Source organism: Amblyomma americanum, chromosome 3 (assembly GCF_052857255.1).
Source record: "Amblyomma americanum isolate KBUSLIRL-KWMA chromosome 3, ASM5285725v1, whole genome shotgun sequence".
Lineage (NCBI taxonomy): Eukaryota > Metazoa > Arthropoda > Arachnida > Ixodida > Ixodidae > Amblyomma > Amblyomma americanum.
The window spans coordinates 160,101,282-160,124,313 of NC_135499.1; the positions used below are offsets into that span (position 1 = coordinate 160,101,282).

General features: G+C 45.3%; 1 protein-coding gene across 1 annotated transcript; it reads right to left on the bottom strand.

Moving 5' to 3' along the window:
• Nucleotides 1–4,874: 4,874 nt before the first annotated feature.
• On the bottom strand, nt 4,875–22,057 carry LOC144124196 (uncharacterized). The gene is made up of 8 exons (XM_077656847.1): nt 21,897–22,057; nt 14,997–15,122; nt 12,788–13,064; nt 10,979–11,174; nt 10,405–10,567; nt 7,475–7,751; nt 6,127–6,322; nt 4,875–5,137 (listed from the first exon to the last, which is right to left on the bottom strand). The coding sequence occupies exons 1-8, from the start codon at nt 22,055–22,057 to the stop codon at nt 5,043–5,045; spliced, it is 1,491 nt and encodes a 496-aa protein (XP_077512973.1). The 3' UTR covers nt 4,875–5,042.
• Nucleotides 22,058–23,032: the final 975 nt, after the last annotated feature.

Consider the following 23,032-nt stretch of genomic DNA (forward strand, 5'->3'; position numbering starts at 1 on the left):
CTGATATCCTTTTTAAAAGACCTGATCCTGCACTACATTCATTTTGCTTTCAATTTATTTTGACTATTCATTTCGCTATTCTTCGACGCTGTATGATGGGCTTTACATTTATCTTGCGCCTGGTGATATGTGAAAAATTCTTCTATTACATCCAAATGTACGCTTTACTTGTGGGTGATCCCCTTTAGAAGGCCATGTTGGCTTAGAGGAGACGTATGTGATAACGTCCGCGCTTAGACTCCAACAAGCTACTGCTAGTTACACGAAGAGACGCTGAGCTTCCAGCCGTTAAAATTTTTCGAGAATTTCTCACTAAATTGCTGTGTTTAACACGGTCCTCGTTGTTGCACACCGCCTTTCTGTCGCTGTTGGAGTGCACAAGACACAGAGCCCATAAATATACTGAGCTCTTTAAGAGGCATGCATCAGAGACTTCACCGGTGCAAAAAAAAAAAAGGCTACACCTTCAAAGCAAACACCGACTGTGGCGCCGGCAGTTGCGGCACTCTTACAAGTGAGAGCGCGGGTCTACCAAAACTTGGAACGCCTCCAAACTCGCATTATAAATAATGTGCAACTAGGATTTCTTTAATACTACATCAAGGTTTTAGTGCGTTGGTAGGACCTTTTTCACGCGCTTCTAATGTCGGAGCTTCTTTCCGCTCCTTAATTTTATGGCGCGTTAGCGCGCGCCCTGTCGACTGCAGATACGATTTTCGGTCCTCAGGCTTCGCTCTATGTTGTGCAAGTAGAAGGTAGTGGAGCTGCACTCTGCTGGTTATGCAAGAAGTTCCGCCACTTACCGTCATCGAAAAGTTGCGCAATAAAACACACGCTTAGTTCATTGCACACGATCGGCGCAGCCAACGGTTCTGCGTGGGTGGACTTCGTCGTGTGTTCGTAGAGCGAGTTTAAAAAGGCGAACTCAAAAAACGAAGTAGGGAACATGCTGGTTGAGTAAACTTTGGCAAGGACGAAGCTGGATGATAGTCAATTTTCAATGCCTTAACTATATGAACTCTATGGAAGCTGCTCTATACTGGTTCGCAAATGTTTATTTTCATGGCCACGATGAAATCTATCAATTTTTTTTCTTTGAAAGTTCGTGGAAGATACGACAATGTGGTTTACGCAGCTGGCTTTTAGGGCAAGCCGGACCATATGTGCATACTAGGGGACGGTTAAAAGCCGATTATTTAAGTCATAATTAACAGATAAAACTTCTTAATTTTTGGTTTTAGGGCATAATATTGCCTTGTGGAATCAGAGACTTTCTACATCAAAAATTTGCTGAATCAATAAATCAATAAATTAATCAGTCAATCAGTCAATCAATCAATCAATCAATCAACCAATCAATCAATCAATCAATCAATCAATCAATCAATCAATCAATCATGTTTATTTTTCAACATATTGTAATGTTGATGGCCCCTTTGAACAAAAAGTTGTGAGAACAGCCTGACGAGGGCCACGGAGCCGCTTTCTGAGCAGAAGACACTGCATATAAGGATACTGGACAAACTGCCTGACAAATTATATGCTATAAAGAACACACCGAGGAGGGTTTAAAATATCTTAATACTGCATGATGTTTTATCGAAACATAGCAAGAAATATTTTTAGCGAACATACCTTTTAAAAACACGAAAAGGACATTGTGGTTGAGAATATGGAACGTGGAATTCAGCTCGCGCCGACAGGGCCAATACCGAAAGTCACGCTCGACGTGCGCTAAAAGCAGTGTAGCCGCACTTCCCGCCGCAGAGACGCGAATCACGGCCACGCCAGCGAGAGCTGCGTTTGTCAGTGGTGTTGTCCCACCTTGTTCATCATACTATGCACACCAGGCTTTATAGGAGGATCTGTGGAGGTTTGGACGCCGTCCCAGCGACGTTGGCCAGAAGACGGCGGTCAGTGTCGCTTGGCAATCAGATGAAAGCTCGAAGATTTAAATCGCAATTTGGTCAGCAGTGCGTAACGTCCGCTGCCCTACCACCTCATGGCTCTTGCCACTACCCACCTTTAATATCGGCCTTTGAAGCTCACGTTGGATTTCTTTTGGTTTTCGTAAGCCGGTTAATGCTCATCTTTGTAATTTTACTTCCAAAATTTGATTGCTAACGACAAACTGAAACACCCAATGTTATTAAAGCTGATATGATTTGCTAAGTGAACAATTATCTCCGTGGCTTCTGGATTTTTTAGTATATTTGACATGACACACTGTGTTTGAAATGGTTTAAACGGATCCGACCGCACAGATTTCTTTAAGCTCTCCTGTCGGCGCAGCTGGTTTCGTTGAAATTTTAGCATTCGAGTGAAGGCATTGGGACGTTGAAACGGTTTTACTTCCGTAAGCAGCGTCGCAAAATATTTTTTACAGCTAATGCTCTTCATGCGAACCGCTCTCAAAGCTCTTTTATAAATGAACAAACCTGAGACACTCTCTGACAGTCTTCATTTGTTGCTAATAACATTTGCCGACTGGCTATGTCCTTTCCCTGTGTTAAAAAGCGCAAGCTCCGTGCTCTTGACAAAGCCAAATAGTTATTTACTAGTGCAATGTCTGACACATGTCTCAAGAACATTTTCTGTTTAAAGCTTGAAAGAAAGCGACAAGCAATAAAATGGTAAAATGTTCTATTAGACAAAAACAGCTCGCCTAATCCCTTTTTTATTCACGGTAGCCAGTGACCGCATTTTCTGAGACCACCGGTCCGAAAAAGCCGCATGATGAGGCCGTGGTTTAGCGATTCACTTGAATAAAAGCTTTTATACAGGAGCCATACGAGCACTTTGTCTTGTATTTTATGAAGGTACCTTTTATAAGCGGGTAAAAATAAAGCACAGCCACGCTGACTCGAGGACCCTCATAGTACAGTCAAGAAACTGAAGTTTCATTTGCGCCTCTTGTGAACTATGGCTGTTGTAGTTTGCTTCTTCAAAAGAAACGAATGTGTCAACTGATGCATTCGACGCTGCCAGTGCTGATAACCCCATCGGCCAGCGTAAGTTTCTGCAAGTTCCTGAACAAGAAGGTCAGAGGCTTCCCTTTCACTGACAACCACCGCAACTTAAATAGGGGTGAAGAAGCGTTCCTACCATACTGGTGAGCATGTCTCCTACTCCCTTCTGCCACTGAGTGTACAGAAGAGCAACATATACATTCGCTATCTGCCAAACAATGAAAGTAATAGGAAAGAAGAGTGACCGGGCCAGCGGCATTGAGATTCACTCTTCCTAATCTTTTCCTTTTTTCCGGTGTGCTACCGACTCAGTGAGCCAGTCCAATGTCTCACTAAGAGCAGCCTCGAAATCGTCGGAAAGTTTTTTTTTTGTTTTTTTTTTTTGGGGGGGGGGGGAGGAGGAGGGTAGGGGGCTTTGGGTATCGTTAAAATACGCGATCAAAAAGTATTGAAAGATAGTAGCGAGGATACATTTATATTTCATACCGGCCATGCGTCGTTTCCCGCCGATGAGAAAGCTCTGGTGAATGTGTCCTTTGGGGCGACGGTACCGATATGGGCTTTGCGTAAGGTTTATCTGCGGGTAGATGCATGTGTAGGGGCAAAACATCCATAGTCACTTCGCTGCCCCGCTAGGCAGCGCAATTTCTGAGTTCATGCGCTGCAGCCTTTCCTTCCCGCGTACACAACTTGGGCATTGAACATTCAGGTCATGTTAGGTCGAAAGCACGAAGCCCAATGAAACTATTTACGAACAACGTCTCTAAAGACTTTCCTTCCGTGCTCTACTAAACCGAAATCCCGGCCCAGAGTTATGATAAGCTGCTTTTAACTTTCATCCAATTCATCTTTTTGCCAGTTAACTGTGATACGCAGTGTACCACTCATTCTATGTTCGCTGCATTAGGTAGACCAGCGCGCCAGTAAGGCATCACAAATTTCTTTGTTACGTTGTGGGCACCACAAGAAACTTTCCATACCTTCAAACGCGATAAACATGCCAAATAGAACACTTTCTCTTTACAAATGTGTCAACTTCAACGCGCGTTTTCACCGAGATGAAAACGCAATTTATTCACCGCGATTTCTTCTTTTTCATCCTCAGGCGGCGTGCACCGGCGACACGCTTGACCTTCGCTAATAGCATGACCGGGGTCCGGCGAGGTCCAGCATTCAGCCTCACTCGAACTCTTTCGACAGCGTGGAAGAGAAGCACGAGCGGCCGCTGGTTCGAATCAAGCGGGCCGTCCGCGTTCTGTTTTCTGAACAGGGCGGCCTGCAACCGGAAGCAGTGTCACGCCGCGCCGAACACGACCTGTGCGTCACTCGTCAAAGCCGATGGACGCCAAGCGCGGCCGTTTAGTTTCGGCGATAAATCTCCGCGGAACGCAGTCCATGACTATGCCAATAATCGCGTCCGCAGTCATGATACTCATCGTCCAGAGAGCAACGACCGCCGACCTGCACAAGGTCGTACCTGCGTAAAGCAGGGTAGACTGCCTGTAGTTTTCAATGTAGACATGGTAGGCCCATTGAAACGTAGGCACAGGCGAGCCTAGCATTCGAGTTAATTCGATTATTTAGGAAGTGCCCGTATGCTTCAACACTTCATAGGCGAAACGAGAGCCATATGAAAAAAAAATATTCAGTTTAGTCCAAGAAGTTCAAGGCGTAAAGCTGCAAATAAGTGCGAGGCCTCAAATCCTTCGCCAATTTGCATGGCTGCATCCTTGCATTGAATGCGCTACATGCGCGGTCTTAACCCATGTCAGACCACTGAGCTGGCTCACCTGTGACCTTCGCAGAAAAGGCGGGAGCCTACTTCCATACTCCAGGCATAAGCCGTCATCTTGGAGTTTGTTTTCAATAAGGCCTGTTGTCCGGTGAATTTCACAGTCCCTCGAGATTAAGTTCTGCGTGCAATTAACAGCTCACTTCGCCTTCATCGTTTGTGCTATTACATCCGTTGACAAAACCACCAATATTCACCGATGTCGTGGGCCTACAGCAGCAGTTCCTGGCGGATTTAGTAATCAGTGGAGGGCGCCAAAGGCTGCAGTCCTCGGCATATACCTACCGAAAAGATGGCTGCTCGAGCACGTGCTGTGCCGTGCAGAGTTTCGGTAGCTGTGTCCCGAACTTGAGCCATCGCCTGGTGCACACGGCGCCTGCAGCGAGTGGTCGGGAATCGCGAGTGACTACACCAGTTCCCGCGGTGATGCGTGGAAGTTACAGCTTAAGAACAGGGGCCGGCTCGCAGGGGTTGAGATCTTTCATTGGTTTTAGACACCCATAGGAGAATTCCGGCTAAGCCTGGACCTGCAGAATACCACTTTCACATATTAAAGCGGTTGGTTTTAGACAAAACTTATATTTTATTAACAAGGAAAGAGAGAGATAGGAAAATGAATTACAGGCGTCGCCAACGCCACCTGTTTCTATAACCGCACAGAAGAGACGTCGGGCGACGTTTTTTGTCCAATAAAGCCGAAAACAATAATTACGCACTCGAATATTTCGAGAGAATTTGCATCTCTGCCGCTCATTCACTTTTATAGGAATGAAAACACAAATTTACAGAGACACCCATTTAGCTTATGTGTGCCACCATTAGACATCTTGATGCGTTTCTCATAAGTGACGCCACTTTCTGCCTGGTGACGTCACTTACGACCAGCCAACGGGAATTATCCGGCCTTGTGACCCCAAAGGGCCAATTTTATGACCGTCGACATAGTTTTGCCCATGAGGGTTTAAATGCTCTCGCATTCAAAACGATACCCGAACGCGAAAAGTAAAAAGAAACCCATGATGCCCCACGTGATCATAACATAACTATTTTGATTCGCAGTTCCACACCGAGAACAGGATTCGCACGTTAGAAAACCGCACGGTGCTTTGCATATAGCGAGGCAATGGTTAAAGAGAAACGAACAGGAGACTTTTCCGCTGGCCGTAAATCACAAAGCTTTTGAATGTTCATCAAGGAATAAATATGAAATCAGCGCGAGGAGAAAGTCGATGAAAGTGCGTAGTCATTGACACCCTCGAGAACAGTCTCTGCAATGAAGATTGCAGCATCGACTTGATCTATGCTAAGGCTTGAATAAGTTTCAGCATCATGTTTTAGCACACAGCGGCTGAAAGTGTGACCTACCGTTATTTCTTGCGCCGTTTAGATATATGGCGACTTGGAAGAGTTGGTTCGATGCATCGCGGGGGGCATTAGCTGCAGGTGGGATGGGATGGGCCTCATGAGCGATCTTATCGTTAACGTCTCGGAGCCATGGGGATGATGTTCCAGGTCCTGGGTAAATGCTCCTCATCTGGCCGTTCATGGCTGATTTTTCGGTCTGGAAAAAGTACGAGATTTAACCGAAACCTTCAAGTCTAGCATGCATAAGATTTTAACTCTAACGACTTCGCTTCGAGGTCAATCTTATAGATAGAGATGGAAATCGGCAGCCTTTGCGAGCTACACCTGCTGGGTAAGTAATATGCGGCAAGCACTTGATAAGATTATTGCGATGAGCACTTCCTTTATTGCCTCTTTGCGAAAAAAGTCTAGCATTAGCCTTGGTGGCTATGTATCTATAGTAAAATTTGACCAATTCACTGTTAATTCGACCGTTTGCTAAAACATCGAAACTTTCTTTTAGTGCCTTTGGTCGTCCCGCCATATTGTATGTGTGGAAGAACAGCAGATTTGGCGAATTGGTAATACATAACGAGCTGACCAACTAACACGACCAAACTGCTCTTCTTCTACTGTTTACTTTTTGGAATTGAACTTCTTTCTTGTCAGCGCCGCGTTTGTGTCTTGGTTTTTTTTTTCCTGCCTTCAAGCGCTGTGAAATACAGCTCGTTATAGTGTATTTGTCCGTTCCTTGAATGTTGCACTTGTGCTAGTCTTTCAGGTGCCACATATTAGTTCATTTTAATACCATATTTCCCCCTATATAGTGTATTTAGCATACAAGAAAGCCAATTCATTACTTTTTCAAAGAAAAATGTCAAGAGGAAAGAGTGCCACAATAGCTTCATCTTACGACATCTAAATGCCAGGATTTGTTAAATAAAGACCCGAGGGATAGTGAAATCATTTTGTTTCGAAAATGTACATGACGCTATATATTTTGTAAAGAATCGATATTATTACCGGTGGCTAAATCTGGCACGGAAATGGCGGACGACATGCCACCAAGATCGCAGTTTTGCGATATATTATTTACTGCATTCGGTAGATAGCACTAAAGGTAACCCTATTAGTGCATGATGGGAGATAAATTTACCGCAACTAAAGAAATCGCTGATAGGTGCAGGCCACTCTCAGAAAAATATGCGAGTCCGCTTGTTCACAATTATGTTCAAAGCCGCTGTAAAGTGTCATAGAATAAGCTAGCTGGAATGCCAAATGGCAAATATGTGCTGGCAGCAATCGACTCGAAGCCATTAGTGCGGCTGCGTCATGTACGAGGAAAGCCTTAAGAGTGCGTTGCACACACCTGTGTGGAGGCGTCAGCGGTGCCGGGCCGTGAGCAGGGACAGAACAGTGTGGCGTGGGCATCTGGGACCTGGTGGCGGCTGCACGGATCCACGGACTTGACTATCGAGAAGGGCACCTTTCTCGGCCCTTCATGTGCCAAGGAGGATTGCTGTTCAACCGGGTGACCGTAGGGGGAGTCCGCGATATTGACCTCCAGCATGGCGGCGGGGCGCGACAACAGCTCCCTGATGAGACACTCACGGAAGACGGCTGCCTCCCGATCCGAGTACGTGGCGCTGGTTAAGGGGAAATGCGAGAGCTAATATATACAGAAAGGAGACGTTGGATAATCACAAATATAGGGTAAGGGTGGGGACTGGTTGGTGACTCATGACGAAGAACTGCAGCACAACAGGAAAAAAAACGACACACAGACACAAGTTGACGCAATTCAGTTGACACAGTTCAGTTGACACGGTTCAACTACGCTTTTGTGTCAATTTGGCTCTGTGTGCGGTTTTTTCTATGTTGCACAGCAATTTTTCGTCATATATTAAACGGTATACAAGAATGATGCCCCGCAAAACAACTTGTTTTTAATTCAATCGCTTAAGGCTCGATATAAATTATGCACTTCCGTGCTGTCTCCGAATGCAAGAGTGCACAAGACGAGGCGGAAGTATTCACGAAAAAGGAACGGAAAAGATGAACTTTTGAAGAACGCCCCAAGTCTGGAATGCTAGATTTAAAGGGCGCGTGGAGGCAGAAAGAGTATCAGGCGTTCTAGCCAGGGAAGCGGGAAGGAGGGGCAGAGTTAAGGCTTGGCGACGTGTTTACGAACACCCGACGCTTGTCTAAATTGAAGAAACTATGAAGAAAAGCAGGACGGAGTTTGAGTATGGGTGGACGACACGGAATAAGTGAAGGTTAGTCAGTTAAAACTGCCTGTTCCTCTGGCACTTTATTATATGACATTTTAAAACTCCAGTATGCTGAAAGCTTGATTGTGTAAAAGCTGTGAAAATTATCATTATTAAAGAGCGAGTTGTTAATATATTTATGTTTGTCTGTCCCCCGGTAAAGCGCGCATACCCTTGGTTGAGGTGGCATAACCGTTAATACACATAGCCCTCCCGTTATAAGCTTGATTCGTTCCGCGCAACACATGGTGAATGCATATTCTGTATTGCATGATTGCATAAACTGCTACTACGCCTACAGTTTAGTAAATACTACATACTGTTCTATCATTTAAACGAATATCTGCTCGCAGCAGCTGCCTTTAGTTGCGAGGACCGCAGGAACAACGTCTGGTACTGGTGAGTGAAAGCCGGACTATAGGAAGGTAGCTTAATGCGTTTGCATAATTTAAGGGAAACGTCACGTTACTCGGGACAGCGACGCACTTGCACTACGAATAGGCGTGACCTTAGTTAGGGTCATGGTTACAAATCTCCACTCAGTTAAATGTAAACAAATGCTACTTCAGTAGAGCTTATGAGAAATCTGGTTCGTCAATCTCAATATTTAAGCCCACCTGTCCAGGCGCCTTGTATGGAACAATAATCAGCTACGTATTCCACTAACTCTGTTTGTACTGCATGGAAATCAGTCCCGAATGTCCGCGCTTACCATTTCTCTGGTGGATTTCCTATGTACGGTGGGCCTTACAGAGACGTTACAAAGAAAAAAAAGGGCGCATCGTACCGAGGAACCTATCCGCGGAATCGATTCGGCCTGTTAGTTGGACATGGTTGTTTTCGACTATCGCTAAAACAGCAGCCGACAGAATGTGAACGCACTGTTGTGGCGTTCCTGGCCACTCTCTCTTCCGTAGTGAACACTTGTAGAAAATCGAATCTACAGACGTTACAGACATTTCAGATTTCAGACCTGGAGCTCCCGCAGGCCTATTCACAACCTCTGGCTGGCACATCGCACGACCATGTTTGGCTACGCACGACCATGTTTCACCACACAACCATGTTTGGCTACGCATTGGAGCAATGAAAGTTGGTTTTGCAGCCAAGGCCTTTGATTTCATGCCTTTCTTCCTGCTTTGATGAACATTTACAATGTGATTACAAGATACTGAAAATGCAGGCAGTTATTCAGCTTTACGCGTTCTCTCGTAGATCACGCTGGAGCTTGGACCTAAGACTCCCGTGAATCAGGAATTCTTGCACCTGCAAAACCACTACGCTGAAGGCCGAACTATTAAAGTGAGCTTGCTACATAGCTACTTTGAAGATTGCAAGAAGGCCACGAAGTTTAACACCGCGGGCCTCTGTATTCAGAGTGAGAGCACGGATTCGATACATCAGGCAACAAGAAGTTTTCAGTTATGCCAATTCTGAGGCAGAAGATAAGTCGAGGCGTCGCGTCATTGCCGATGTATAGCTCAAAATTAGATAATTAAACGCACACCGGCGACCTTCGCCAAACATTTCCGAGCCTAATTTCATGTCACGGATACAATGATGCGTTACCGTTTATTTTTATAATGGGGATTTCCCCGTGAGTATTATAACATCATGCGACTCCCCGCTGTACCTTTCCTGCTGTCAAGCGGTGCATCGGCAACATTTGACGCTCCATTCATATATCTTTACTTAGCTATGGTGCGTGGATAGCAGCGCCGCCAGTTCGGGGCAGTGACGCCCTTTGGCACTTAGTTTTCACCAAACCAAATTTGGATCACAAATAATGCTTAACGCTCTGCTATACAGACAGAGTTTTTGAACTCCTACTTGATTTAAGACTGGTACGGCTGTCAGCAGTAGTGAACTGTCTTATGGCGGAAGAAACCGAAAATTACCCCATTTAAGATATCTATGGCGCCAGCGCAACATAGAATATCTGCCCGAAAATAGCCCGGAAGTCTCCACTCTCAAAAGAGGCTCTGGGCAGTCAAGCACCCAAAAGATCGCCGCTCTCGAGCTCGCTCACCGAAACTGGCGAAGAGTGTGAGTGGTCTGAGGAGCGTGCCGACGGCTTCCGGATGTTTTGGCGGACACCGACCGAAGAAGTGGCCGCCCGAGCATGCGGTGTGCAGTGCACGGTTTCGAGCGGCTCCTCCCGCACTTAAAGCACCGCCTTGGGCACACAGCGCCTATGGGGAGATGGCGAGAGCTGCTGCGGGTCCTGCTCGTTTCCGTTACACTACGGGAGGCTGCGGTGGTTCCTGCGGTTATTTTCAGCCACTTATTAAATGGGTCTGTTGCTCTGCACATTTGCAACTTCGTGCGTATTCTATAATGAGCACAAAAATCTTGAGTGATGAAGCTGTAGCTGTACCTCAAATATCTTAATATCTCGATAGATACCAACGAGGAGCGTGTGTTAGAGTGAAGAGTAAGCTGGTTGCCAGAACTCGAATGTTTTATATGATGCGCAATATTTTAAAAAATTGTCCCTTCTTCACGAGTAGGTGTCCATCCCACGATGTTGACCTGCTCCACGAGTACCGAGGAAAAAAAACAGTGAATTATATTTACCACTAAGCTACTCGACAATAGCTTACCGCTGTCTTCAGAGCCACTTGGATCCATGGGGTCCTTGCAGCCATTAGTGGAGGCTGCGCTTGCAGCGAAAGCCGCCGGCTGGGCAAAACGAATGGAATGCTGGCCCTGGTCGTTGATCTCCTGAAGCCATTTTGGTGGGAATGTTCCGCTTCCTAGCAAGCAGTCCCGCTGAAGGACCGCGGCTGCTTGATCAGGCTGCAATAATAAACGCGTACATGAACTGGAGAGTGCTGCATACATAAAGAGCTAAGCTATATCGACTCAGTTTTTAAGTTAATTGCAGCTGTCGAAAGTGTTAATCGTCCACCACTCATGGCAGTGGTCGTTGCTCGCAGGTACCGTGCAAAAGCCACAAAGATCGTTATCTGGACTCACGTCCTCCTCCTATAGGTCTAAACGAGGAGAATTTTCACATATGAGGGCAGTATTAATGGGAACACTCTGTTCTCACTGATATAACACTTGCCGTGGCATTCAGTGCCTTTGGCTTTGGGCGGCAGATCCCAAGGTCGCGAAATTGAATCCCAGCCATCGCACTCGCATTTTGGTAGAGGATAAAAGCAAATGCAAATGAAGCGTTTGCTGAGCGTTGTCAGCACTCGTTGAAGAACCTTAGGCAGACTAAATTAATCCGGACTCCTCTACTACAGCGTCCCTCACATCCCATGTGTCTCTTCAGGAAGTGAAACTGCGCGATTCACAGAAAGCATAAAACATTTCTTATCCTAAGATGCAAACCAGTTGCAAAAGAAAATTACAGATTTTCCTCTTAATATTCGATAGTTTACGCGAAAACTAGATACTTAAAAACACTTCTTTTCTTATTGCTTTGGCCTGGAAGTTATCAATGAATCCTGAACACGTAGCGGCGGCTACCGAAATGAAACAGTCCAAAAAAGCAGATGAGGGCGACGTGTGAAATTCTGGTATGCGCTTAGTTGGTGTAAACTGCATGCGATGCTTGAATGCTTGACGGTTCTTTTTTTGTAGTAAATTTTTATGACAGAAGCCATTTATTTAAGAGCTCTAATGAATAAAACTTTTCAAGGGTTTCACAACAACTGCTGTCATTTTTTCGCCAGGGGACAAGGTGAGACGTGTGGCACTTTTTGTAACTTTTTGCAACTTTTTGTAACTTCTGTCGCTGATGAGAAAGATATGCACATGGGCCGACGCGGTAAGGGGCATTTAGGTTCAGTTTAAGCACCGCCTAGCCGGTGTCCTGATCATGTGGTTACGTGAAAGCGGTCGAAAAAGAAATGTGCGGTTTTGAGTTAGGAGCGGTGCAGATAGCCCTATCATTCGTTCAGACATGCAGAGGCCGATATTCCAGATAAGGTTGGTCATACGGTTCCACACAGCACAAATACTAAGTGAACTGATGCACCGCATGTGCTACTATGCATTCTACCAAACGCTGCATCCTGAACGCTCTCGCTAACATAGCAGATAATTGTGCATCAAAGAAGCCGACAGGCCGTGCTTGATCCATTACCTGACGGCACGAAGTGTGGAGGTTATGAAAAATATTAATTTTTATGCATACATTTAAAGTGCAGTCATTGGCTATTTCGTACGCGTTGCTTTCCATATATTAATAGTATCATCGTTGCAAGGCACAGCGTTACACAAAATGCCAGAAAATTAGGTACCTACACACGCATTACATTCCGTCCTCACAGTGCTTCTCCGGGTCGAATAGTCTCCTAGATGTCTCACAATCAATTCATGGCGGGTTTGACGAGTTTTATCCTGTACGCGTCCCAGCAGTCAGTCAGCAGGATAACGTCGGTGCGTGTGTGACATACCTGTGGCGTGACGTCATCTGTGCTGTGTAGCGAACAGGGAAATAATCTGGCGTGCACATCCGGGAGCTGGTGGTGGCTGCACGGAGCTACGGACAAAAGCGACGTGGGAGCCTGTGTCTTCCGCACCTTGGCCGTCCTGGAGTTAGATTCCAGCCGATCCAAGTCGTCGCGGGCATAGTTCCCGCACTGGATGCCGAGAACATTAAGCGGGCGAGGCACCAGCTTTCTTATGAGCTGCTCACAGGAAGCGGCTGCCCCCCGAAGCAAGTTCATGGCTCTGCGTCATTGTAAACAGACAAGAGGATCCAAGAGAGATACACGTCCGATGCACAGTTCAATAACATTAAGCAAAATTTGAACTGTAGTGCGCTGAGGCTAGCTGGCAAAAACTTTAAAATAAGACATAGTATAGCAGTCAAGAAGCGTAAGCCAGAGGTCAAGCTATTTTAAAGTTATAATGAAATAGAGAAATATACGGGGGGGGGGGGGGGGGGGGGGGCACTTTTTCTTTTCTTCTGCACTTTTTTTTTCGTCCTTGTTTACGGTGCTGAACCATTCCTCGATGACGCACCTACTATTTCGGCAACCAAACCTTTTGCAGTTTAATAGAATGTGGGCTTATTTACCGAGACTACACGAGACACGGAATATCTCCTGCGAAATTTATAAGGGTGGGTCGTGACAACGCTGAGTATCTATTATCTGTTTAGCGGTGACTAAAGATGGTGTGTTGTATTTTGAACACACCGCGAAGCTGCCTAGGGGCCACAGATGCTTGGTCAGGCAGGAGGTAGCTTCTATAGTATCTAGATGGCGGCTGCAGGGTGCCCAATAACCTTTCTACGAAATAACAGATGCGTTGTATGTAATGGTCGCCCATTTGAAGGAGTAAAATAGCTCTGCTAGCATACAGAAAAACGTTGACCTTCGGTAGTTCTTAGCCACAAGTATTCAGGTCGACTGGTCATATTCCTCGTCACGTAGTGTCTCATTAGCTTGCTTCGTTATTTAGCTAGTTGCAGAATGCGCGTGCCACCTTTACCACTTCAGCTATCTAGTAGTGACAAATTTAGAAGCAGATTATGTCAAAAGAGGCTATCGTTACCTGGAGTTGAATAAGGTAGAGCGTTGAATATTGCGCTCATATCGCTCGAGTCACAAACAGAACGGAGAGTATCGTGGTCTAAATGCAAGGCTACTGCTATACGGCAGCACTAATGCAGCAGTGAAACGTTCACTCACGCAAAGCATAATCGTTAAACTGCAGACGGTGCTACCTGCACACATATTTATGAAACCACCACGTTTCCGTTACTTCTGATCGAAATTGGACACTTTACAACAAGAACGGTGGGGCGTATATAGCCATCTTTCGGGGACGACAGCACACCACAACGACAAGAATTAACTTATATGATAAGAGCTCCTCATCTTCCACAGCTTATCGAGAGATGCCAGAAAGGTCTCTCTTTGGCGTAAGTGGGAAAAAAATTGGCGGTGGTTTAGCCCTGGTTAAACCTGGAGTGACGCGATAGCTACAGCTGGCCTAGTGGAACTTGCTCAGGTGACCAACCACGTGATGAACCACATGATCAGTCACGGCGCCGCGCCGCCGGCAGCTGCTCCGCACCACGTAACCAACCAGGTGACAGCGTGGCGGCGCAGCCACAGGGTGGCGGAACCGCCAAGCTGAAGGCTGGAAATGATACCGTAATGTAGCTATCGCTACAAAGCGCGTACGATCTTTATGCTGAGCCACCACAATCAGAAAGGGCATTTAGCCCGTCTACTCGAGGAAGAGCTCCAGCCGTTGAAAGGCGTCTTCGGTTTAGTGTGCCAGATAGAAAGAACTGAATCTCACGCGTAGCAGCGGCTCAAGCGAATTGACGCGCCTATATTGAGCATTAACTTCACGGGATGAGAAAGCGCCGCTCTAGCTTACCATTGCTGCCATTATTGTCGAACAAGATGCCAGAAGAAGTTAGAAAGGTGCTACGCACTGGCCATCACCACATTGTTGAGAAGAAAAAAATTCCCGGACCACTGAGTGACCCTACCCGCGTAAGCACGTAACCGCCCACCAGCATGAGGTTTGAGGCTGTCCGACGAGATAATTCTTCGGAGCGCATCATCCCATTAGGATGCGCTCAAGTGCTGTATGAAATGGTCCCCTAAACGGGAAATAAGGCTGTTAATGGGCGGTCCTTACCTTTTGGAGGTCGTCTTGTAGCTACCGTAGCTCACGGAACTCAGGCAGCTGGGCACGAGTGGAACGCACGAGGGACGTGCTGTCGGGCCCGTGGCGAAAGCGATCTTCGAGCCATCAGTGGAACGCCTGGCGGAGAAAAGAGAAGGACAGAAATAATTCGCAAAAGATGACGTTGCGTGTGCGCGTCTAACCACGATCATAATGAGAATCGTAAATATCATCAACGCCCTATTCATTTTAAACTTCCGTGCACACACAGGACTCGTATGCTTATGCGCACTTTAGGGAGCACTTTGGCGCGGCTTGTCAAACTGCAGAAGTTGAACAAAACCTGCACACGAGTGGCTACTGTCAGTCGAGGTACTCCTGTCTATAAATAAATTTTAAAGCAGCATTGAAGCTAAACATACATTGATCACCCCGTTATATTCGCCGACGACCACTAAATAATTTTTAAAATGAAATTCTTCCTGTCGCCGTTTCGGTTTCAGTTTCACCCACGGAACGATTGTGGTGACATTAAGTTGACCGAATCAGGTCCTCTAAGACTCGAAAAAAGCACCAATATAACTACCGATATGTTTGTTCTCATTGCAGTCCTTGAAGCAAGTTGGTCTACGCGTTGTAGTCAATTAAAACTACGTATCCGAGTTTATGTTGTAGGCTTTTCGTGCCGCACGTGGCTTAAAAGTCAACTACACGTCAAGCCACAGTTCGCATGATGAAATGAAAGCCAAATTAGCATGAGAGGAGAAATTCAATTATGAATTTTGTAGCGGCCGTAGGTGAATACCACGTGGTGATCCATGTATTCTAATGTCTAACGCATCATTTCAAAGAGAAAATAATGCAAGTAACATTAGGTGCATATTGTCATTTAAAGAGAAGCAAGGGAATTGAGCAAAAAAAAAACACAATAACATATAGGCAAAATATTTTCCTAATATTCTCCTCGCAAATTTTCAGAAGCTCAGTTGCTGCTTGCTTCTGTCTAATGCAGTGTAAGGTTGCAGGTGAAGCAGGTTTCTTTCTTAACGACATTAACTACATTGCATTTACCTACTGGTCACATTGCCTTGCAATGTTAATTCCACGCGTAAGAAATGCAGAAAAATGTTCTGGGCACTGATGCGCTGTTGTTCGAAAATTAAGTTGCCGTAAGAATATTTGCTCGACTTGGAAAGAAAGATAAGTTAAGAGAGATAACAAGAGGTTGGCCGGAAAGATGTTTATCTTTTCTGCTGCTCTGCACTGGAGAAAGAGAAGAGGAAAAGAAAGAGGGTCGCAATGGGTGGCGATGTGATGTGAACACAGATAATAATTACACGCACATTAGAGGCATCACAGCGGCGAGCCGAGTCCCGTGTCGATCAAAAAGCGTGAAAAAGCCCGCATTGCTTGGACTGCTTTCCAAATCTACAGCCAAGCGCCTAGCAGTAAGTCCTCCGAGAGTGGCTTCTGTCTAAACGCTTCAAGGAAACTAGTAACGTCAGTATTCGGTTCGCATGCACTGGAAGCACCACTAATAAATGCTCCACATTCACGGGTATGCCACAAGTGGAACAGTCCGGCGAAGTCTGCGAGTCCAATTCAATATAAGTACTTGACAAACGCGTAAGCTTGTCAAACTTAGGGTGACAAGACAGGGATCGGACACTGTGCATGTCGAATACCAGCACTATTAAGACAGGCCTAGTAAGGGCTTTGTCCGTGTTTGTTCTTCGTTCGGCCTGTCCACTCTTGCCCCTTGTATCCTCGAGCCATGCATCAACTGGCCCAACAGTCACTTCTTCTGGACTCCTTCTTTTAGCTTTGGATACCTACAAGCATAATATTTTCTACCAAGTAGCAAGGCCGTTATCAAGGCATCCAGCGTACGACTCCCGTCAATTACATCATCCAGCCAGTTACGCCTTCCTCGAAAAACCACCGTGTTGGTCGTGAAGTTGCCCATGTGCGTCGTCTAAACGAGACTACTATCCTCTGGTGGTCTCGTCGCCGTGATATGCCGGAAAGGCTATACTCTAAACACAAATACACCTATATGGGAGTAAAAAGGGAGTAAACTGTCCTCCAGGGCACACCATTTTATAAAGGGTTTTGCGCTAGAGGACAGTTTTACTCCCTTTTTACTCCTTTTGTTTAGAGTGTAGTAGTAGTAGTTGTTGTCGTTAGTCGTTAGTCGTTAGTCGTTAGTCGTTTGTCGTTGTTGTTGTCGTTGTCGTTGTCGTTGTCGTTGTCGTTGTCGTTGTCGTTGTCGTTGTCGTTGTCGTTGTCGTTGTCGTTGTCGTTGTCGTTGTTGTTGTTGTTGTTGTTGTTGTTGTTGTTGTTGTTGTTGTTGTTGTTGTTGTTGTTGTTGTTGTTGTTGTTGTTGTTGTTGTTGTTGTTGTTGTTGTTGTTGTTGTTGTTGTTGTTGTTGTTGTTGTTGTTGTTGTTGTTGTTGTTGTTGTTGTTGTTGTTGTTGTTGTTGTTGTTGTTGTTGTTGTTGTTGTTGTTGTTGTTGTTGTTGTTGTTGTTGTTGTTGTTGTTGTTGTTGTTGTTGTTGTTGTTGTTGTTGTTGTTGTTGTTGTTGTTGTTGTTGTTGTTGTTGTTGTTGTTGTTGTTGTTGTTGTTGTTGTTGTTGTTGTTGTTGTTGTTGTTGTTGTTGTTGTTGTTGTTGTTGTTGTTGTTGTTGTTGTTGTTGTTGTTGTTGTTGTTGTTGTTGTTGTTGTTGTTGTTGTTGTTGTTGTTGTTGTTGTTGTTGTTGTTGTTGTTGTTGTTGTTGTTGTTGTTGTTGTTGTTGTTGTTGTTGTTGTTGTTGTTGTTGTTGTTGTTGTTGTTGTTGTTGTTGTTGTTGTTGTTGTTGTTGTTGTTGTTGTTGTTGTTGTTGTTGTTGTTGTTGTTGTTGTTGTTGTCATACAGGGGCACGTGCCCACACAGGGGAGACGGCCAAGATTTGGGGATCGCAGAGAGTTTTTGCGATGAATTTTTTCCACGCACGAAAATAGAAAGAATGCTGGAGAAGAGAGAAGTAAACAAAAAGAAACACTGAAATAAATCGGGAAGTGCATAACGTACGCAGATGGACACCGTAGGATTTCTAGCCGAGCTTTCCGCCGGGGCCATTGTTGAGAAGGCGACGAACACCAAGCGGCTGTGCCGCGCTTCTTCGTCATCGCTTCTCGCCCGTGAATGAGGTTCAAGCTGGTTCTGTTGGCAGTGGTAAGTGGCTTCTGGCCGAAAAAAATGCGAAACGTTTGATTGTTCAAAAACGGCATATGAGTATTCAATGTACTCTTAACTATCTACCTACGAAGTTGCAAGGCATCATTCTACCTCCAAGTACTACAAAATGGATATATTTAAAGCCTACGAAGCGCTAAAACGGGGAGTTCGGAGCAAAATGCGGACGAACTTTGCACTCGTCACGCACCTCAACGGCGTCGAAAGCTGGCGCTCTAACCTACATATTGGTTTCGCTTTCCTTGTGAAATGCGCTTAGAACATGCTCATTCTACCGTTTTCCAAGGCCTCTACAACAGCCTCCGAATGCATGGCGAGCCCTCTTCGAATGATATTTTCTCAAATTTGCTTTTTTTGGCAACATGACTAGCCTTACGGAAGTTTTTGCTAAATTTTTATGGTGCAATTTCAATTAACGTTACACTGTTGAATAGAGAAGGAACGGAAATATTGAGCTATGCTATTTTTTTATGTCGTAGTCGAATATATAGAATTTCCTCTAATTATTCCATTGGTATGGTGCTTTGACATAACTGAGAATTTTTACATAATGATGCAGCTGACTATTATTATAATTAGTATAGCTCTGCGTGGCAGGCCCTTCACTAAAATTTCATTTCAGTCGAAACCGAAAACTTTTAAGGAAAGTGTCTTAATTACCCAAAAGAAATTACGTAATTAAGCTTGATTTATTCTTATTGAGATATACTGACACAAATTACATATTTCAAGACAAGAAGAAATACATATATACACCTAATTTAATTATAATATCTATAATAATAAAAATTTATATTTGAAGACCGGCGTCTCCCCTTAACTGCAGTGTGTGCATGTCGCCTCTTCCTTGGACAAAAATTATTGTGGGACGATAAATAGAACGAAAAAGAAAATGTCCCTGCCCGTGCCACTAAGTATAACGGGCTAGACTGTAAATCTATTCTTAATTTGGGCTTTTCTCGGCAAAATGGCATGGTTTGCACTTTGTCCGCGAAGCTCTATATTTGTATCCCGTGCTGTATTTATGTATTGATTCAATTAATGGCGTAACATTCTGCACATTTATGCATCCTTTTTCAGTGATACACCGGCATTATCCGCGTGTTAATTTAATCATAGCCTATGTTTGTCTTATCTATGTAAAATCGTAATTCGTTCATTGTTTACGCTTCACTACCTTGCCTTCTCGAAATGATAATGTTGCTCCTGCTGTGTACGCCACATTCCTTCCAGTCAGTGGCTTATTAGGGCTGACCCCTGTTGCCGGTGAGATGCCGGGATTTATCTGCTTTTGCACATCGGTTGTAGTAGTTTGCCGCTCGACCCACTCCAGACTTATGGAGAGTGCTGCGGTGGGCAGATCGGTCCAGTAATTATGGCAGTTTCTATACTACCGGGAGCCGGAGAACATCATGATTGAGATTCTCCCGGTACATCTCCTCTGATTGGCCGCGTAAAGCACTGTAAGAAAAACTTTTTCGCACTTCTCATGGCCCCTATTGTCCAGGCACAGTTCATTTTGCCGTGGCCGAAAGTACCAGGCTGACCCTCCTCTTACCAGTGATCGGCTGCAGGATATGATCACAGACCCAATGGTATTTCTCGTGGCGAAAGCGGACATAGAATCTGAAAAAAACATACACACAAAAAAATCGTAGGGCATTACTGAAAACCGCAGGTAGAGAAAATGACAAAAACGTGCGAAAAACGGTAAAAAGTGCTGGCGATTCTTGCGCAGTAGATGCACTTTCGCCGAAGGCGTTGAAACAAAGCCGACGCGGCGATATACCGGGTGATTGTCACAGCTAATCCCAATTGGCGATCTCGTTTTTCAAGTGACGCATTGACAAACTGAGGCAGACAGACCCATTAATGCCGTGGAGCCAAGCTCCAGTCCCCGCGGCGCCTAGATCTTTTCATCAACTAACCAGTAATTTATATATTTTTCTTCCATTTTATTTTTCTCCAGCTACCCGCCTTCTCTTTTTTTCCGACGGCTCAGCAACCGTGAAAGTCCACCTCTTCTTTCTCGGCCAAGTGAGACGCATCGCTAATGGCGCCTGCTCCTGATTGGCTTTGGGTCGAACGCCGAGTGCTCTTGCTAATAGTGTTTGCGCCTCGTTGCTAACGACCTGAAGCTGCCTTTGGCAGGAAAGATTCGGGTCATGGAGTCAGTCTTGCTTTTGTTATAGCATAGCTGGCCTATGAGGAGAGACGCTGCCGAGAGATTTATAGTAGCAGGCCTTTCGAGCACAATGACCTGACGGACGTCAAAAGAAGAAATTGCTGAGGAGGAAAACAGCGCTGTTTCTCCAAATCAGCGATGCCGGGCAGAAAAAGAAAATTAAAGAGCTTTGTCAGTGTCTTGCACTACGACGTAACACTCTATAGAGCAAGCTTCATTATTGCTTTAATGAATGAAAAATACATAAATCTGCGCTTTCGCTGTTTAAAGACATCATTCGCGAGTTAACAAGGACGACATGTGCATGGCTTTTAGTTCTTTTCATGGTTAATGTTCCTTTTCTCAAAAATGTATTTTGTTCATTTCTTTTCCGGTAGCCTTCAGAGGAAAGTTTCAGCCGATATCTTGCTTTCGGGGTAGCATTGGGGCCTGCTAAATGCACCAAAAACCAGTTGATAGATTTTCGGTAGAAAGGCCTGAAGTCGAAGACTTTAAGCAAAGAGAGTTTAACGTGGAAAGCAGAAAGTATATAGTGCACTACGTTAAGCCTTGCCAGTCAGAAACTTTTTGAAATTCGGGGCGCTCATTGTGCACGCTCTTTTTTTTTCATTCCCTGTAAAGCGGCAGGTATTGAGGTCCGTGGTCATTCTCACGGCTCCTGCGCAGTTTACTTTCTTCTATTCACGGCCATTGATTTTCCTTTTATGTCAATGTGCCCGGACATAACCAAAGGTATTTTCCTCGTCACAATTAAAAATTAATTCCGGATCACGCGCAAAGATCTAATTTCTCATCTGACACGTCAGTGTGTACTCAATGCGCAAAAGCATTGAGGTTTCTAATTTATTTTCTAAAGTAGCTGAAGTGGCGAGCGTGCAATTATGCATGGTCTAGAGCACATACCTCAGAGGGATTGCTTGCGTCTTCGAAGCTGGAACCGAGAGAGCTGGAGTAACTCGAGCCGAAAGGAAAATGCCCGAAGGAAAAGTACGCCCGAGCAACCTTGTCCTCTTCACTCTTCTCAAACCATATAAGAAGAAAAAAAAGGACGGAGAGAGAAAGGAAGCGGAAAAGGCAGCGGGAAAGGAAGATCATCGACAACGTAAGGCGCAGATGGCAGCGTCATTCTGCACGCCAACTGTCACCGCGCAAAGTCATCCAGCCTTGGCCGGGCTGTGTAATCGGCGTTATTCGCAGCGGACTATCGCTTTTCCGAATGGGGAGATGGGGCCACGTTTCCACATGCACCCAGAGAATCTGCCCCGATTCCATTCCGTGGCCACCTCCTGTCGCCATCCGCTCGAGTTCCACGCCGCTCTTTTACCAGGGCTCCTTGCGTCTTTCGGAGACGTGGGTCTAATTTTGTTCTTTCATATGCTATGCTTGGCGACACTACTTCCTTTCCCAAGGGCGAGTAAGCAACGTTAGACTTCACACCCTTTCCTGCAGCCTCCATTCTTCTGTTGCCTTCAGCGTCCCTGGTCATTGCCTACCCTCCACTGACCGCTTGTATACGAAGTGAAGGCGGAAGGATGTTCGTCACCGGCGAGGATTCGGTGAAAACCACTGTGGTGGCCATTGGTGCTGAGAGCGGGTCGTTCCACTGATCGCTCTGAGGGCCGCCACAATAGAGCACAGGCTCGGTGCCTTTCATTATTATGCCCCACGTTTTACGGCAAGCGTGGTGATGTAGCAGCTGTTTTTTTTTTGCAGCAGAAGGGACGCTCCAGAGCTGTTAGTGCCACACCCTAAGCCGAAGCTAGAACAATGATGAGTTCTTCAACGTTCCTTTACATTTCAAGGCACATGTCAGACGAGCGAATTCAACTTCCGTTTTCTTGGTTCGCTGCGAAAGGCAGACTATAGTAGCAGACAGCAGGAAAATCATTTTTTGGTTGAGAGCGCCATTTACGTGTCGGCGCGAGCCTAGGAAATGGTTATTTGTGTTATTGTATTACACAAATGTACTGAATAAAGCGCATATAATAGGTTAAACATATATTCATAAGGCGGAGAAGCATCAGTGTGCAAAATGTAAAGCCTTGCACTGATACAACCTTTTATTGGTGTAACGAGTGCAAAACGATAACTCCAATTTCCTTGACCACGCACTATCACAATGAAAATACTTAACGTACGAGCGCGAGAACAGCTCATATTTTTTGCCTTTGACGCATGTTTCACTCGTCTTTAATGAGATTGACGCTCACAATTTAAACAGTGCGCGAGTATCTTTAATGGCGTTAAGACAGGTGTAAAAACTTTACCGGCGACCTCTTCCACATTGTCTTAATTGATAATATTAATTAATATTAATTAATTAATATTGCGGCAGGAAGGAAGAGGAGAAACGTGGCCGCATTTAAACCTTGTTCCGTTTGTCGCCTGGTGGGGGCAAACGGAAGCACGTAGTATCATAAAATGTGTGATGTGGCTGCGTTATTGTAGATCGTTACAAACAAACCATGCACAGCGATTATAATTAGTTTAAACTGCCGTTCGCCCACCTTACAATCCCTCTCCCTACTTCAGCCCACCTCGTTCACACATCCTTCGTAAAGTCCAGGCAAATATGCTCACAACCCTTGTGCCTTTCCAGCAGCATTTGATCCGCTCATATACATTATGC

Bases quoted from the DNA above. Each gene is read 5' to 3' on its own strand.
- LOC144124196 (XM_077656847.1), bottom strand. From the start codon at position 22,057: ATGAAAGGCACCGAGCCTGTGCTCTATTGTGGCGGCCCTCAGAGCGAT. The intron at 15,123-21,896 runs GTAGGCAATGAC...TTTCTCCGCCAG, and splicing joins ATACAAGCGGTCAGTGGAGG to GCGTTCCACTGATGGCTCGA. The intron at 5,138-6,126 runs GTAGGTCACACT...CACTCGCTGCAG, and splicing joins AAACGGCGCAAGAAATAACG to GCGCCGTGTGCACCAGGCGA.